Genomic DNA, 15,956 nt, shown 5'->3' on the forward strand with positions numbered 1-15,956 from the left:
GGAAGTGGCTATCGCGCTAATCGCTATCTAGCTTAAGCGCTAACATGAATACTTGACACATTAAAATCAAATGTGGTTCAAAGATTTCAGTGCGTTCCCTTTCTGAGCACATTGGACAAAAGTGGGGTCGTAATGATAATGGTGGTATGAAATGTTCATCACACACAGGAGGCTCAGTGACGCTCCAGAGGATATCTTGGGCCGCGTTCACACCGCAGGATATGATACTTGTTTTTGGACTTTTTGTTCAATCAAATCTTTTCATGGAGAAGTTCACGCCGCAAAAAAAAAAAAGAAATGTGATTTCCAATACTAGAAGTTGCAATAATATGAATGGGTTGATGTTGGAATCGTTTGAAAAATGTTGACGTAGTAAGAATGGGTATTTCGGAATTTCTGGAATTTTAGGAAAATTCCAGGAATCCCTGGAATTTTCTTTGAACTTGTCCAAGGTGAGTGGAGTGCGTGGATGGTGGAACAGTTCGAATCAGGTGAGAAATGTGGGATATGGAGAGGTTCTTATATTGCCCATTCATTTTCAATGGTGAGAAAATTCTGGGAAATTCCGGGAATTTTGTGAAAGGGAAAACATGTTTTGGGTTCAAAATATATGGGAAGAGTAGTGTGGGTAAGTGGTTGGGTAAAAAAAAAACAGCACACAATTTTGAGAATTTAGGGCATGGTCGGTAGAACTATGAATATGTTCATTCATTTGAATGGGACTTTCCTGGAAATTTTGGAAAAACCGTGAATTTTTGAAGAAAAAAAAAATATATTTACACAATTGTCCTAGATGATATGAATGGGTTGGTGTTGGAATTTTGCAATCGTTTACAAAATGTTGACGTACTAAGAATGGGTATTTCGGAATTCCTGGAATTTTAGGAAAATTCCGGGAATCCCTGGAATTTTCTTTGAACTTGGAAAATGTTAGTTTGATTGTCCAGGGTGAGTGGAGTGCGTGGATGGTGGAACGGTTCCGATCGGGTGAGAAATGTGGGATATGGAGAGGTTCTTATATTGCCCATTCATTTACAATGGTGAGAAAATTCTGGGAAATTCCGGGAATTTTGTGATAGGGAAAACATGTTTTGGGTTCAAAATATATGGGAAGAGTAGTGTGGGTGGGTAGTTGAAAGTCCAGAATAGAGTAAAAAACTGCACACAATTTTGAGAACTTAGGGCATGGTAGGTAGAACTATGAATACGTTCATTCATTTGAAAGGGAATTTCCTGGAAATTTTGGAAAACCGTGAATTTAAAAAAAAAAAAAGTTTTTATATTAACACAATTGTCCTAGATGATATGAATGGGTTGGTGTTGTAATTTTGGAATCATTTGAAAATGTTTTACATAGTAAGAATGGGTATTTCGGAATTCCTGGAATTTGAGGAAAATTCTGTGAATCCCTGGAATTTTCTTTGAACTTGTCCAGGGTGAGTGGAGTGTGTGGATGATGGAATGGTTCAGATCGGGTGAGAAATGTGGCATATGGAGAGGGCCTTATATTGTCCATTCATTTTCAATGGTGAGAAAATTCTGGGAAATTCCGGGAATTTTGTGAAAGGGAAAACATGTTTTGGGTTCAAAATATATGGGAAGAGTAGTGTGGGTGGATGGTTGGGTAAAAAAAAACAGCACACAATTTTGAGAACTTAGAGCATGGTCGGTAGAACTATGAATATGTTCATTCATTTGAATGGGAATTTCCTGGAAATTTTGGAAAAACCGTGAATTTTTGAAAAAAAAAATGTTTATATTAACACAATTGTCCTAGATGATATGAATGAGTTGGTGTTGGAATTTTGGAATTGTTTGGGTGTTATGGGTATTTCAGAATTCCTGGAAAATTCTGGGTATCACTGGAATTTTCTTTGAACTTGGTGAGTGAAGTGTGTGCATGGTGGAACAGTTCGAATCAGGTGAGAAATGTGGGATATGGAGAGGTTCTTATATTGCCCATTAATTTTCAATGGTGAGAAAATTCTGGGAAATTCCGGGAATTTTGTGAAAGGGAAAACATGTTTTGGGTTCAAAATATATGGGAAGAGTAGTGTGGGTGGATGGTTGGGTAAAAAAAAACAGCACACAATTTTGAGAATTTAGGGCATGGTCGGTAGAACTATGAATATGTTCATTCATTTGAATGGGAATTTCCTGGAAATTTTGGAAAAACCGTGAATTTTTGAAGAAAAAAAAATTATATTTACACAATTGTCCTAGATCAGGGGTCTCAAACTCAATTTACCTGGGGGCCACTGGATGCAGAAACTGGGTGAGGCTGGGCCGCAAAAAAAGATTTCTTAAAAAAAATCTAACATGCACTTTTTAATGAATTCACCTTCTTTGAATGGCTTTTTCGCTCTTTTCGTTTGCTTTCTTGATGAAATCTTGTTGCCTCAGTAGACTGCTTTTAAAATGATTGTCATGTTTAAGGCTAAAAGTAAAAAATTACCAGCAAATTTACAAAAAATGTTTGTCATCACTTGTGAGAATGAAGAGCATAGAAAAAAAGGTTATTTCCAACATCAGTATTCTAGGACAACTTTAAAACAAATGTGCATATCAGTGGTGGGGGTTACACTATGGAATTCTCTTTACAATGAGATAAAAGATTGTAAAAATATATTCCAATTGAAAAAATATATAAAGACAGAACAATAAAATCATATGGACAGCCATAAGTGTTTACATTTTGCTTTAAATTTATTATTTTACTTATTTTTTGCCTGGTTTTGTATTTGTTTTGTATCATCCCGTGAGGTGTATATTACTTCTTTTGTTCGGTTTGTACTTCATGAAGTTTTGCACTTCTTGTGTTTTTTTGTGTTTTTTGTTTGTTTTCATTATATTTGGATGTATTTGTTTGGTTTGAATGGTATCATTAAGTAAGACTACGTATTATGTTGAAGGGGGCAGAAAAATATAAGATTTTTCTTCATCCTGCTCCTTCTCAGGCATTGGTGTGTAAATGTATAATTGAATAATTGAGGTATAATTGTGTATCGATCAAAGATGCACATCAATGAAGGAGATAAATAAAAATGAAATGCAATAAGACACGTCGGGGTGCCCCTGTGCTCAACAAAGAAATATTGCATCAAAAATCGTCTCTGTCTGGAGCCAAAGGGAGGGAGGGGGGGGGGGGGGGGGCTCGCCGTGGAGTTTACAGTTATGGTAGCACAATTAGCCCCGAATGGGCTAACATCACCACTAACGCGGAGTGCTTTGGAAGCTACCGGACTGCTCGTCTTCCCCGCCTGGACTGTTTACAACGGGGGCGGGAGCGAGCAGGCGGGCGAGCGAGGGAGGCAGGGAAGAAGGGAAGAAGAGCGTGTGCGGGTGTCGTGAAAAGTGGCAAAATGTTTCTCTGCTTGCATCACGCAAGTGACGTCAATGCATACTTGCCAACCTTGAGACCTCCGAATTCGGGAGATGGGGGGGGGGGGGGGGTTGAGGTGTGTGTGGGGGGGTTGAGGTGGGCGGGGTTGGTTGGGAGGAGGCGGGGTTGAGGGTAGCGGGGGTGTTTTTGTAGCCAGGAAGAGTTAGGGCTGCAAAGGATTCTGGGTATTTGTTCTGTTGTGTTTATGTTGTGTTTAGGTGCGGATGTTCTCTCGAAATGTGTTTGTCATTCTTGTTTGGTGTGGGTTCACAGTGTGGCACATATTTGTAACAGTGTTAAAAAATGAATAAAATAAAATATGACCACCCGTATGGCTGTTCCTCAAGTAAGTCTTGCAATAACTTGCGTGTGTCTGCAGAAGCCTCATACAACATGTGTCTGGGCCGGCACGCTGTTAGTATGGAGAAAAAGATGATGCAATGACATTTTCTTGAGGACACTAAAGGCAGTGGGATTGGTAGATTCCTTCAGCTCCGCACGCTCCGCACACAACGCTGTCAAGCGCCATTCATTTAAAACTCGCGGGCCGCAATAACATTAAACTTTCATATTAAGGTGGGGGCCGCAAAATAACGTCTCGCGGGCCGCAATTGGCCCGCGGGCCGCGTGTTTGAGACCCCTGTCCTAGATGATATGAATGGGTTGGTGTTGGAATTTTGCAATCGTTTACAAAATGTTGACGTACTAAGAATGGGTATTTCGGAATTCCTGGAATTTTAGGAAAATTCCGGGAATCCCTGGAATTTTCTTTGAACTTGGAAAATGTTAGTTTGATTGTCCAGGGTGAGTGGAGTGCGTGGATGGTGGAACGGTTCCGATCGGGTGAGAAATGTGGGATATGGAGAGGTTCTTATATTGCCCATTCATTTTCAATGGTGAGAAAATTCTGGGAAATTCCGGGAATTCTGTGATAGGGAAAACATGTTTTGGGTTCAAAATATATGGGAAGAGTAGTGTGGGTGGGTAGTTGAAAGTCCAGAATAGAGTAAAAAACTGCACAAAATTTTGAGAACTTAGGGCATGGTAGGTAGAACTATGAATACGTTCATTCATTTGAAAGGGAATTTCCTGGAAATTTTGGAAAACCGTGAATTTAAAAAAAAAAAAAGTTTATATTAACACAATTGTCCTAGATGATATGAATGGGTTGGTGTTGGAATTGTTTGAAAAATGTTAATGTAAGAATGGGTATTTCAGAATTTCTGGAAAATTCTGGGAATCACTGGAATTTTCTTTGAACTTGTCCAAGGTGAGTGGAGTGCGTGGATGGTGGAACAGTTCGAATCAGGTGAGAAATGTGGGATATGGAGAGGTTCTTATATTGCCCATTCATTTTCAATGGTGAGAAAATTCTGGGAAATTCCGGGAATTTTGTGAAAGGGAAAACATGTTTTGGGTTCAAAACATATGGGAAGAGTAGTATGGGTAGATGGTTGAAAGTTGGGTAAAAAAAACTGCACAAAATTTTGAGAACTTAGGGCATGGTAGAACTATGAATACGTGCATTCATTTGAATGGGAATTTCCTGGAATTTTAGGAAAATTTTGGGAATCCCTGGAATTTTCTTTGAACTTGGAAAATGTTAGTTTGATTGTCCAGGGTGAGTGGAGTGTGTGGATGGTGGAATGGTTCGAATCAGGTGAGAAATGTGGGATATGGAGAGGTTCTTATATTGCCCATTCATTTTCAATGGTGAGAAAATTCTGGGAAATTCCGGGAATTTTGTGAAAGGGAAAACATGTTTTGGGTTCAAAATACAGTATATGGGAAGAGTAGTGTGGGTGGGTAGTTGAAAGTCCGGAATTGGGAAAAAAAACTGCACCAAATTTTGAGAACTTAGGGCATGGTAGGTAGAACTATGAATATGTTCATTCATTTGAATGGGAATTTCCTGGAAATTTTGGAAAAACCGTGAATTAAAAAAAATACAATTTGATATTGACACAATTGTCCTACATAATATAAATGGGTTGGTGTTGGAATTTTGGAATCGTTGGAAAAATGTTGACGTACTAAGAACGGGTATTTTGGAATTCCTGGAATTTTAGGAAAATTCCGGGAAATCCCTGGAATTTTCTTTGAACTTGGAAAATGTTAGTTTGATTGTCCAGGGTGAGTGGAGTGCGTGGATGGTGGAATGTGTTGGGGTTGTGCAGGTTTGAAAATTGTCCCATTCATTACCAGGGGGAAAATGTCCCAGGAAACCGGGAATTCTGGAAGGTTGTGGTCCTGGAACGGTGCTATGGGATGAAAGTGCGGGCTGAAGAGCGCCACACCTCCACTAGGGGTCTCACCTGTACGGCTCCGACTCGGCCAAGAACTTCCTCTGCTCCAGCGGGCTGCTGCTGACCCTCAGCTCCTGGACCACCACCTGGGAGGAGCTGCAGTCACACAGGACCTCGGCCAGGATCACCTGGAGGGAAGCACAGGTGAGATACCAGAAGGCCACGCCCTTTTCACACTCGGGGGGAGGGGCGGGGCTTCTTACTTTTCCGAACCAGCCGTTTCCGATCTCCTGCAGGTAGTTCAAGGCGTGCCTCTTGAAACAGGCAGACTTAGAGTCTGCAAAAGCACAAGTGAGACATTCATTTAGCATTACCCCATTCATTTAGCATTACCCCATTCATTTAGCACTACCCCATTCATTTAGCACTACCCCATTCATTTAGCACTAGCCCATTCATTTAGCACTACCCCATTCATTTAGCACTAACCCATTCATTTAGCACTAGCCCATTCATTTAGCACTACCCCATTCATTAAGCACTAGCCCATTCATTTAGCACTACCCCATTCATTTAGCACTAACCCATTCATTTAGCACTAGCCCATTCATTTAGCACTACCCCATTCATTTAGCACTACTCCGTGTGTGTGTGCGGCCGGGAGCTCAGTTTTTTACACAACAGTTAGCGTTCTGATATTAACATGGCACCTCAGCGTCAGTTGACCAATGCTACCTGCCAGCATGCTAATGTCATGCTTTTTGTAGGCTAACTTTGTAGGTCATATGTTGATACTTGATGCATGCTATTGTTAGCATGTTAGCATTTTAAACAGGTAAACACCTCAGGGTAATAGATTTTGCTACTTGACGCATGCTACAGTTAGCATTTTAACATGCTAACATTAGCATTCTCGCTTTTTTATACAATTTGAACAGGTATAGTGTCATATATTTTGGTATTTCACTAATGCTAACTGTAAGCATGTTGTTGTGAGCATGTTAGCATGCCAGCTTTTTTAGCTCATATTTCTTCTTACTTGGCGCTATCTGGCAAGCATGCTGACTGATGGAGGAAGAGGAGTAGAAGAAGTAGAAGAAGAAGAAAGAGGAGTAGAAGAAGGAGTAGAAGGATTAGAAGAAGAAGAAAGGGGAGTAGAAGAAGAAAGAGTAGAAGGAGAAAGAAGAAGAAGAAAGAGGAGTAGAAGACGGCATAGAAGAAAGAGTAGAAGAAAGGAGTAGAAGAAGAAGAAGAAGAAAGAGGAGTAGAAGAAGAAGAAGAAAGAGGAGTAGAAGAAGGAGTAGAAGGATTAGAAGAAGAAGAAAGAAGAGTAGAAGAAGGAGTAGAAGACGGCATAGAAGAAGAAAGAGTAGAAGAAAGGAGTAGAAGAAGAAGAAAGAGGAGTAGAAGTAGAAGAAGAAGAAAGAGGAGTAGAAGAAGGAGTAGAATGATTAGAAGAAGAAGAAAGGGGAGTAGAAGGAGTAGAAGAAGAAAGAGGAGTAGAAGAAGGAGAAAGAAGAAGAAGAAAGAAGAAGAAAGAGGAGTAGAAGAAGGAGAAAGAAGAAGAAGAAAGAGGAGAAGTAGAAGAAAGAGGATACTAGCATAGCTTTTATTTATTTAGCGTATATTTTGTTACTTGACGAATGATACCTGTTAGCATGCTAATGTTAGCATGCTAGCATTTTAAACAGGTAAACACCTCAGGGTAATATATTTTGCTACTTGACGCATGCTACAGTTAGCATTTGAACATGCTAACATTAGCATTGCAGCTTATTATATGATTGAACAGGTATAGTGTCATATATTTGGGTATTTCAGGAATGCTAACTGGTAGCATGCTGATTTAGCCGCCCCGAAGCAGGAGCGCCCGCCTGAGCAGTACCTCCTCCATCCCGCAGGGCGGCGCAGGTGTGCCGTTCTCTGACGGGCAGGGTGTAGACCTCAGGGAGGGAGGGGCACGAGGACAGGCTGTCCTCCTGGATGGGACTGGAGCCTCCGGAACATTCTTCCCCGTCCGCATTGTCAAACTCCTGCAATGAAAAACATTCTCATGAGTTTTCAATGTTTTGTTTGGAAAGATTTCATTGTAGCGTTTAATCATTGTGAGATATTTTAACATCACAGTTTTACTGGGGATTGTTTCATTTGTAATTATATGTCACTATTTTATATTTTGATTATTCTTTGTCAATATCACACTCGTTGATCATAATATTATATCATTATTATTAAGGACATTAAAAAAACTTAATTACTGCATGTTATTAATCACAAAAAAATATTGCAGTAATAATGCAAAAAAAATGTTTGACTCCAAAATACAAGCAGAATATGAAGGACTACTTGAAGACTGACATTGAAGCCCACTCCTCCTCTCTTGCAGCACAGGCAGGTGAGCAGCAGCAGCACGAAGGAGACCAGGCCTGAGCAGGAGATGAGGAGGACCACGTATGGAGGCGGGGACAACGCCGCCGTCCTGCTGGGGGAAACTGCAAGGAGGAGGAGCAAGAGTTAGCCTGATGACACTTGACCAGGGAGGAGAAGAACGTGGAGGAGGAACAGAGGACCGAGAGGTAGAATAAGACCAAGAAGAAGATGAGGAGAAGGAGAAGGAGGTGGAGGAGAAGGAAAAGGAGGAAGAGGAGGCGAAGAAGGTAAAGAAGGAAAAGAAAGAGGAAAAGAAAAAGAAAAACAAGAAGGCGAAGCAGAAGCAGAGGATGAAAAAGAAAAAAAAAGAGGAAAATGAAAATTTAAAAAAAAGACGAAAAAGAAAAGAAAGAGGAAAAGGAAGAGGAAGAAGAAGGAGAAAGAGGAGAAGGAGGATGACAAGAAAGAGGAGCAGGAGAAGAAAGATGAGAAGGAGAAAAATAACAACAAACAAAGGAAGACAAACAAGAAGGAGAAGAAGGAGGAAAAGAACAAGAAGAAGGGGAAGAACGAGAAGGAGAAGAGGAATAAAAACAAATAAGGAGAAGCAAAAAATGTTGCAAAAATGTAGCAGGAGGGGAAGAAGTTGGATAAGAAGAAGAAGAGGAGTAGAAGAAGAAGAAGAAAAGAGAAGAAGAAGAAGAAGAAGAAAGAGGAGTAGAAGGAGGAGAAGAAAGAGGAGTAGAAGAAGAAGAAAGAGGAGAAGAAGGAGGAAAACAAGAAGAAAGAGGAGTAGTAGAAATAAGAGAAGAAGAAGAAAGAAGTAGGAGAAGAAGATGAAAGAAGAGAAGAAGTAGAAGAAAAACAAGTAGATGAAGGAGAAGAAGAAATAAGGAGGAGTAGAAGGAGAGGAAGAAGAAGAAGAGAGTAGTAGAAGGAGGAGAAGAAGAAGAAATATGAGTAAAAGACGAAGAAAGAGGAGAAGGAATAGAAGAAGAAGGAGAAGAAGAAGAAAGTGGAGTAGAAGAAGAAGAAAGAGGAGGAGGAGGAGTAGAAGAAGAAAAAGAAAGATGAGAATTAGTAGAAGAAGAAGAAGAAAGAGGAATAGGACAAGAAAGAGGAGTAGAAGAAGAAGAAGTAGAAGGGGGAGTAGAAGAAGAAGAAGAAGAAGAAGAAAGAGAATTAGAAGGAGTAGAAGAAGAAGAAGAAGAAGAAAGAGGAGTTGAATAAAAAGAAGTAGAATAAGAAGAAAGAGGAGTAGAAGAAGGAGTAGAAGAAGTAGAAGAAGAAGAAAGAAGAGCAGAAGAAGGAGTAGAAGTAGAAGAAGTAGAAGTAGAAGAAAGAGGAGTAGAAGAAGGAGTAGAAGGATTAGAAGAAGAAGAAAGACGAGTAGAAAAAGGAGTAGAAGAAGAAAGAGGAGTAGGAGTAGAAGGATTAGAAGAAGAAGAAACACGAGTAGAAAAAGGAGTAGAAGAAGAAAGAGGAGTAGAAGAAGTAGAAGAAGAAGAAAGAGGAGTAGAAGAAGGAGTAGAAGAAGAAGAAGAAGAAAGAGGAGTAGTAGTAGAAGAAGAAGAAAGAGGAGTAGAAGAAGAAAGAGGAGTAGAAGTAGAAGAAAGAGTAGTAGAAGAAAGAGGAGTAGAAGAAGAAAGAGAAGAAGTAGACGAAGAAAAAAGAGGAGTAGTAGAAGAAGAAAGAGGAGTAGAAGAAGGAGAAGAAGAAGAAGAAAGAGGAGTAGAAAAAGTAGAAGAAGAAGAAAGAGGAGTAGAAGAAGAAAGAGGAGTAGTAGAAGAAGAAGAAAGAGGAGTAGAAGAAGAAGAAAGAGGAGTAAAAGAAGAAAGAGGAGTAGAAGCAGAAGAAGAAAGAGGAGTAGAAGAAGGATTAGAAGAAGAAGAAAGAGGAGTAGTAGAAGAAGAAAGAGGAGTAGAAGAAAGAGGAGTAGAAGCAGAAGAAGAGAGAGGAGTAGAAGAAGTCATTTGTTGGCCATCGTAGCAGCAGGTTAGCTTGAAGGCCAATGGAGAGTTTGCACCAAGGGATTGTGGGTAAGCAGGAAAAGTTGAAGTTTGAAAGTAGAACAGCGGAACATTCCGGAACAAGGAGAGGAAATATCAGCCTTCCACTCAGGAAACAGTTAAGAAGCGGGGGTGGGGGGCAGGAAGTGCTAATTGGGGAAAAGGTGCTAAAAGAATTTATATAAATATATAAAACTATATATAAATATATATATAGAGAGGGGGGGGCGGGGGTGAGGGACATTAGGACATCTGTACCTCAAAGTGGTGCATTGTGGGAAGGAACCACCTGTAGACAAAAAGGGGGCACGCTGGTTAATGACCACTGTATAACTTTTATTTACTTGTATACTTTTATTTACTTGTATACTTTTATTTACTTCTATACTAGCATAACTTTTATTTACTTGTATACTTTTATTTACTTCTATACTAGCATAGCTTTTATTTACTTCTATACTAGCATAGCTTTTATTTACTTGTATACTTTTATTTACTTGTATACTTTTATTTACTTATATACTTTTATTTACTTATTTACTTGTATACTTTTATTTACTTGTATACTTTTATTTACTTGTATACTAGCATAACTTTTATTTACTTGTATACTTTTATTTACTTGTATACTTTTACTTAGTTGTATACTAGCATAACTTTTACTTAGTTGTATACCAGCATATTCCATCCATCCTCTTCCGCTTATCCGAGGTCGGGTCACGGGGGCAGCAGCCTAAGCAGACTTCCCTCTCCCAGCCACTTCGTCCAGCTCCTCCCAGGGGATCCAGAGGCGTTCCCAGGCCAGCTGGGAGAGCTTGTGTCCTCTACCGATTGGACGTGCCCTAAACACCTCCCTAGGCAGGCGTCCGAAGGGCATCCTGACCAAATCATCTGCAAAAAGCAGAAACCTAATCCTGCAGCCACCAAACCAGATCCCCTCAACACCCTGACTGCACCCAGAAATTCCGTCCATAAAAGTTGTGACCAGAATCGGTCAGAAAGGGCAGCCCTGGCTGAGTCCAACCCTCTCTGGAAACGGTTCTGACTTATTGCTGAAAATGCGGACCCAGCTCTGACATCGATTATACAGAGAGCCACAATTAGGCGGTCCGATACCCCATACTCTCTGAGCACTCCCCACAGGACTTCCCGAGAGAAACGGTTGAATTTCTTTTCTCCAAGTCCACAAAGCACATGTAGACTGGTTGGGCAAACGCCAGTGCACTCTCAAGGACCCTGCCGAGAGTATAGAGCTGGACTTCACTTCTAAGACCAGGAGGAGAACCACACTGCTCCTCCTGAATCCGAGGTTCATCTATCCAGCATAGCCTCCTCTTCAGTGCCCCTGAAAAGACCTTCCTGGGAAGGCTGAGGAGTGTGATCCCACGATAGTTGGAACACACCCTCTGGTTCCCCTTCTTAAAGAGAGGAACCACCACCCCGGTCTGCCAATCCGGAGGCACCGCCCCTAATATCCAAGCAATGTTGCGGGGTCTTGTCAAGCAAGACAGCCCCACAGCATCCAGAGCCTTAAGAAACTCCAGGCGGATCTCAACCACCCCCAGGGCCCTTCCACCGAGGAGCATTTTGACTACCTCGGCAGCCTCAGTCCCAGAAATAGGAGAGTCCACCGCAGTTCCCCAAGCACTTCCTCAAAGGAAGATGTGTAGGCGGGATTGAGGAGGTCTTCGAAGCAGTCCCTCCACCGATTCACAACATCTTGAGTCGAAGTCAGCAGCACACCATCCCCACACCATACACGGTGTTGACAGTGTACTGCTTCCCCCTCACTAGGCAACAGATGGTAGTCCAGGATCGCTTCGAATGCGTCCGGAAGACATTTTCCATGGCTTCCCCGATCTCCCATGTTTGAGTTTTTGCCTCTGCGATTGCCAAAGCAGCACACCACTGGGCGCCATAGCTCGGTTGGTAGAGTGGCCGTGGCAGCAACTTGAGGGTTCCAGGTTCATTCCCCGCTTCTGCCATCCTAGTCACTGCCGTTGTGTCTTTGGGCAAGACACTTTACCCACCTGCTCCCAGTGCCGCCCACACTGCTTTAAATGTAACTGACATATTGGCTTTCACTATGTAAAGCGCTTTGAGTCACTAGAGAAAAGTGCTATATAAATATAATTCACTTCACACTTTGCATCAGTCCATCTTAGATGAGCTCGGGCCCAGCGAAGCGTTTCTGGGTGTTGTTGATAAATGGCTGTGGCTTTGCATAGTACTCGCACTTACAGATGTAGCGACCAACTGTAGTTACTGACGGTGGTTTTCTCAAGTGTTCCTGAGCCCATGTGGTGATATCCAGAGGTGTGGACTCGAGTCACATGACTTGGACTCGAGTCAGACTCGAGTCATGAATTTGATGACTTTAGACTCGACTTGACAAAATGTAAAGAGACTTGCAACTCGACTTAGACTTTAACATCAATGACTTGTGACTTCACTTGGACTTGAGCCTTTTGACTTGACATGACTTGCTACTTTCCCCAAAACCCAAACCTTAAAAAGTTATTTGGGAGCGCTCCGTATCTTTCATTTTATACGTCTGTGTCTATAAGCGTGTGTGCTGCGTGTCAGCGTGTGTGCTGTCAGTACAATAGCCAATCAAATTAAATCTACGTTGTTTTCATCCCACAGCTCTCATCCAATCCAATTGCAGGACAACCACCGAACATGAGTTGTCAAACAATGCGGCAGTGAGAAACAATTATGCCAAAGTTGGTTTCGTTCGGGTATAAAAACTACGACTTGGTCAACAAAAAACGAATTGCCGTATGCAAATCACGCAGTTCGAATATTACAGACGGAGACGCAACAACTTCCAACTTCGTTCGACATTTGAAGTTGCACAAAGAAGGGTAAGTTTTGAATGTAAGATAACGTTTATTGGCTAAGTAACATGACTTTTATTTGCTGTGTAGTTAAATCAGTGAGGCTGCAAACTCACTGCTAACGTCATAACCATAGACATCTTATAAGGGTACGCAGCATTGAGCGCTACTGCCTACTGGCGCAGACGAGACGCGGAGCCGCCATCTTGGAGTGGTGATCCGCTCCACCAGTGCAATTCATTTGGCAGGAGCAATGAACTGTCAGCAAATTTAATTCATCTTACCTCACTGAATACCACTGATTTTCAAGCGTTTTTTTTGTCATACGTGTAGCTATGATAACGGACACATGTTTTGGCGTTTTTATTATTCATAGTTTGCTTAACAGTAATATAATATTCTTATACGTTATTAGTGACCAGACGTCCGAGATCAAAACTGGGAATATAATCCCAGAGAAGGGGGAAAAAAAACGGTCAGCTATTTTTAAATTGAAGAAACAATATGATTAGATTATATATACATGCGTATATCCTACATAAACAATGTATGAATACATTAGATATCTATATATTTTAGGGACCTATAGACTGTAACTCTGTTGCTGCAGCAGCAGAGAGTTTATTCTGTCTTGACACTTTGTATTGATATTTTCTATTACATCCTTCCCTTGAATGATAATGTTTACAGTGATTGTTTTATATCTATTTTTTATGTATGTCGCTTTGGATAAAAGTGTCTGCCAAATACTTAAACATATATAAACACCTGAAAGTCTTTGTATCAGCTAAAACCACCAATCTGTTTCACTACATTCAGAATAAAACCAAATGCTGTCTTACCCAACAATGTTAGTATTTGAATATTGTTACTTGAAGACTTATTCCTGGTTACAATTATACTGTTAAGAAAGTATTGTCTTATACTTTGCCTAAAATGAGAATGCATCATAATCAGTGGCAGCGTGAATTTTGTTTTAGGTGGGGCTGAAAGTTTGTAAACCAAACCCCTGTAGGGGCGTCATCCTCCCCCAGAAGATTTCTTTGTGATTCTCACATACAAATATTGAAGATCTTTGCTCCTTCTCAACTTTGTGGTAATGTTATTTTCATAAAATACAACCAATAGTATGTTAATGTTTGTTTTTGCAAATGTGTTTATTCTGTAAAGGAATGAGTTAAATGTTTAACATTGTTTAAACTATTAAAATGACTGGTTAATAGTGCTATTATGAATTGCAATGTCAGCACCATTTTTTTTCCTGCAATTTCAAATGCACTTGTTTTAATAAATAAATACAGCGTTTTAAAAGCATACACAATCTGTGTAAAAATATTAGTCTGTGGTTAAAAGGACTTCAAAGGACTCGAAACTCAAAATGCAGGACTTGGGACTTGACTTGAGACTTTCTAGTCTTGACTTTGGACTTGACTCGGGACTTGCCTGTCTTGACTCGGGACTTGACTCGAGACTTGAGGGCAAAGACTTGAGACTTACTTGTGACTTGCAAAGCAATGACTTGGTCCCACCTCTGGTGATATCCTTTACACACCGATGTGGCTTTTTGATGCAGTACCGCCTGAGGGATCCAAGGTGTGTAATATCATGGCTTACGTGCAGTGATTTCTCCAGATTGTCTGAACCCTTTGATGATATTACGGAGCGTCGATGGTGAAATCCCTAAATTCCTTGTTGAGAAATGTTGTTCTTAAACAATTTGCTCAGGCATTTGTTGACAAAGTGGTGACCCTCGCCCCGTCCTTGTTTGTGAACGACTGAGCATTTCATGGAAGCTGCTTTTATACCCAATCATGGCACCCACCTGTTCCCAATTAGCCTGTTCACCTGTGGGATGTTCCAAATAAGTGTTTGATGAGCATTCCTCAACTTTCTCACTCTTTTTTGCCACTTGTGCCAGCTTTTTTGAAACATTCCAAATGAGCTAATATTTGCAAAAAGTTACGTTTCTCAGTGTGAACATGAAATATCTTGTCTTTGCAGTCTATTCAATTGAATATAAGTTGAAAAGGATTTGTTGTATTCTCTTTTTATTTACCATTTACACAACGTGACAACTTCACTGCTTTTGGGGTATGCAGCTGACAGTCTAAATGCCACAAACGAGCTGACATCTTGTGGGACAACAAGAGTAAATCAGGTCAGAGACCATGAACTTCACATTTGCACAGCATTTTGATATAACACCCATCCATGCAACCTTTCCCACTCATGGCGCAAACTGCAACCCGCACAAAAAGGCAACACCCACGGTCACACATGACACAACCTGCTCACTGAACTTTGTAGATGTTATTTTTTTTAAATGTCCATGCACCATACATAATTCAAAATTAAGCCCATTTAAATACCCTGCAATGCATGATGGGAAAAATGCAGAACACTCTCAACGCTTATCAATGTTTGGCACATTTTAGCTGCTTGATATACACTATATTGCCAAAAGTATTTGGCCAGCCATCCAAATGATGAGAATCAGGTGTCCTAATCACTAATCTCAGGTGTATCAAATCAAGCACTTAGGGATAGAGACTGTTTCTACAAACATGTGTGAAAGAATGGGCCGCTTTCAGTGATTTCCAGCGTGGAACTGTCATAGGATGCCACCTGTGCAACAAATCCAGTTGTGAAATTTCCTCGCTCCTAAATATTCCAAAGTCAACTGTCGGCTTTATTATAAGAAAAGTGAATAGTTTGGGAACAACAGCAACTCAGCCACCTAGTGGTAGGCCACGTAAACTGACAGAGAGGTCAGCATAGTGCAAAGACTTTCTGCACAGGCAGTTGCTACAGAGCTCCAGACTTCATGTGACCTTCCAATTAGCCCACGTACAGTACGCAGAGAGCTTCATGGAATGGGTTTCCATGGCCGGGCAGCTGCATCTAAGCCATACATCACCAAGTCCAATGCAAAGCGTGGGATGCGGTGGTGTAAAGCACGTCACCACTGGACTCTAGAGCAGTGGAGACGCCTTCTCTGGGCTGATGAATCACACTTTTACATCTGGCAATCTGATGGACCAGTCTGGGTTTGGAGGTTGCCAGGAGAACGCTACATTTCGGACTGCATGGTGCCGAGTGTGAAATTTGG

General features: G+C 41.0%; 1 protein-coding gene across 2 annotated transcripts in view; it reads right to left on the minus strand.

The window, feature by feature from the left end:
- Positions 1 to 15,956, minus strand: part of lmtk3 (lemur tyrosine kinase 3) — a 48,454-nt gene that overhangs the window by 28,855 nt on the left and 3,643 nt on the right. For both annotated transcript variants that reach the window (XM_062062475.1, XM_062062474.1), the window contains exons 2-5: positions 7,987 to 8,120; positions 7,514 to 7,661; positions 5,892 to 5,965; positions 5,698 to 5,816 (exon numbers count right to left, since the gene is read on the minus strand). In XM_062062475.1, the coding sequence (XP_061918459.1) occupies positions 5,698 to 5,816; positions 5,892 to 5,965; positions 7,514 to 7,661; positions 7,987 to 8,120 (475 nt within the window). The remainder of the gene's footprint in view (positions 1 to 5,697; positions 5,817 to 5,891; positions 5,966 to 7,513; positions 7,662 to 7,986; positions 8,121 to 15,956) is intronic.

Source organism: Entelurus aequoreus, linkage group LG11 (genome assembly GCF_033978785.1).
Source record: "Entelurus aequoreus isolate RoL-2023_Sb linkage group LG11, RoL_Eaeq_v1.1, whole genome shotgun sequence".
Classification (NCBI taxonomy): Eukaryota; Metazoa; Chordata; class Actinopteri; order Syngnathiformes; family Syngnathidae; genus Entelurus; species Entelurus aequoreus.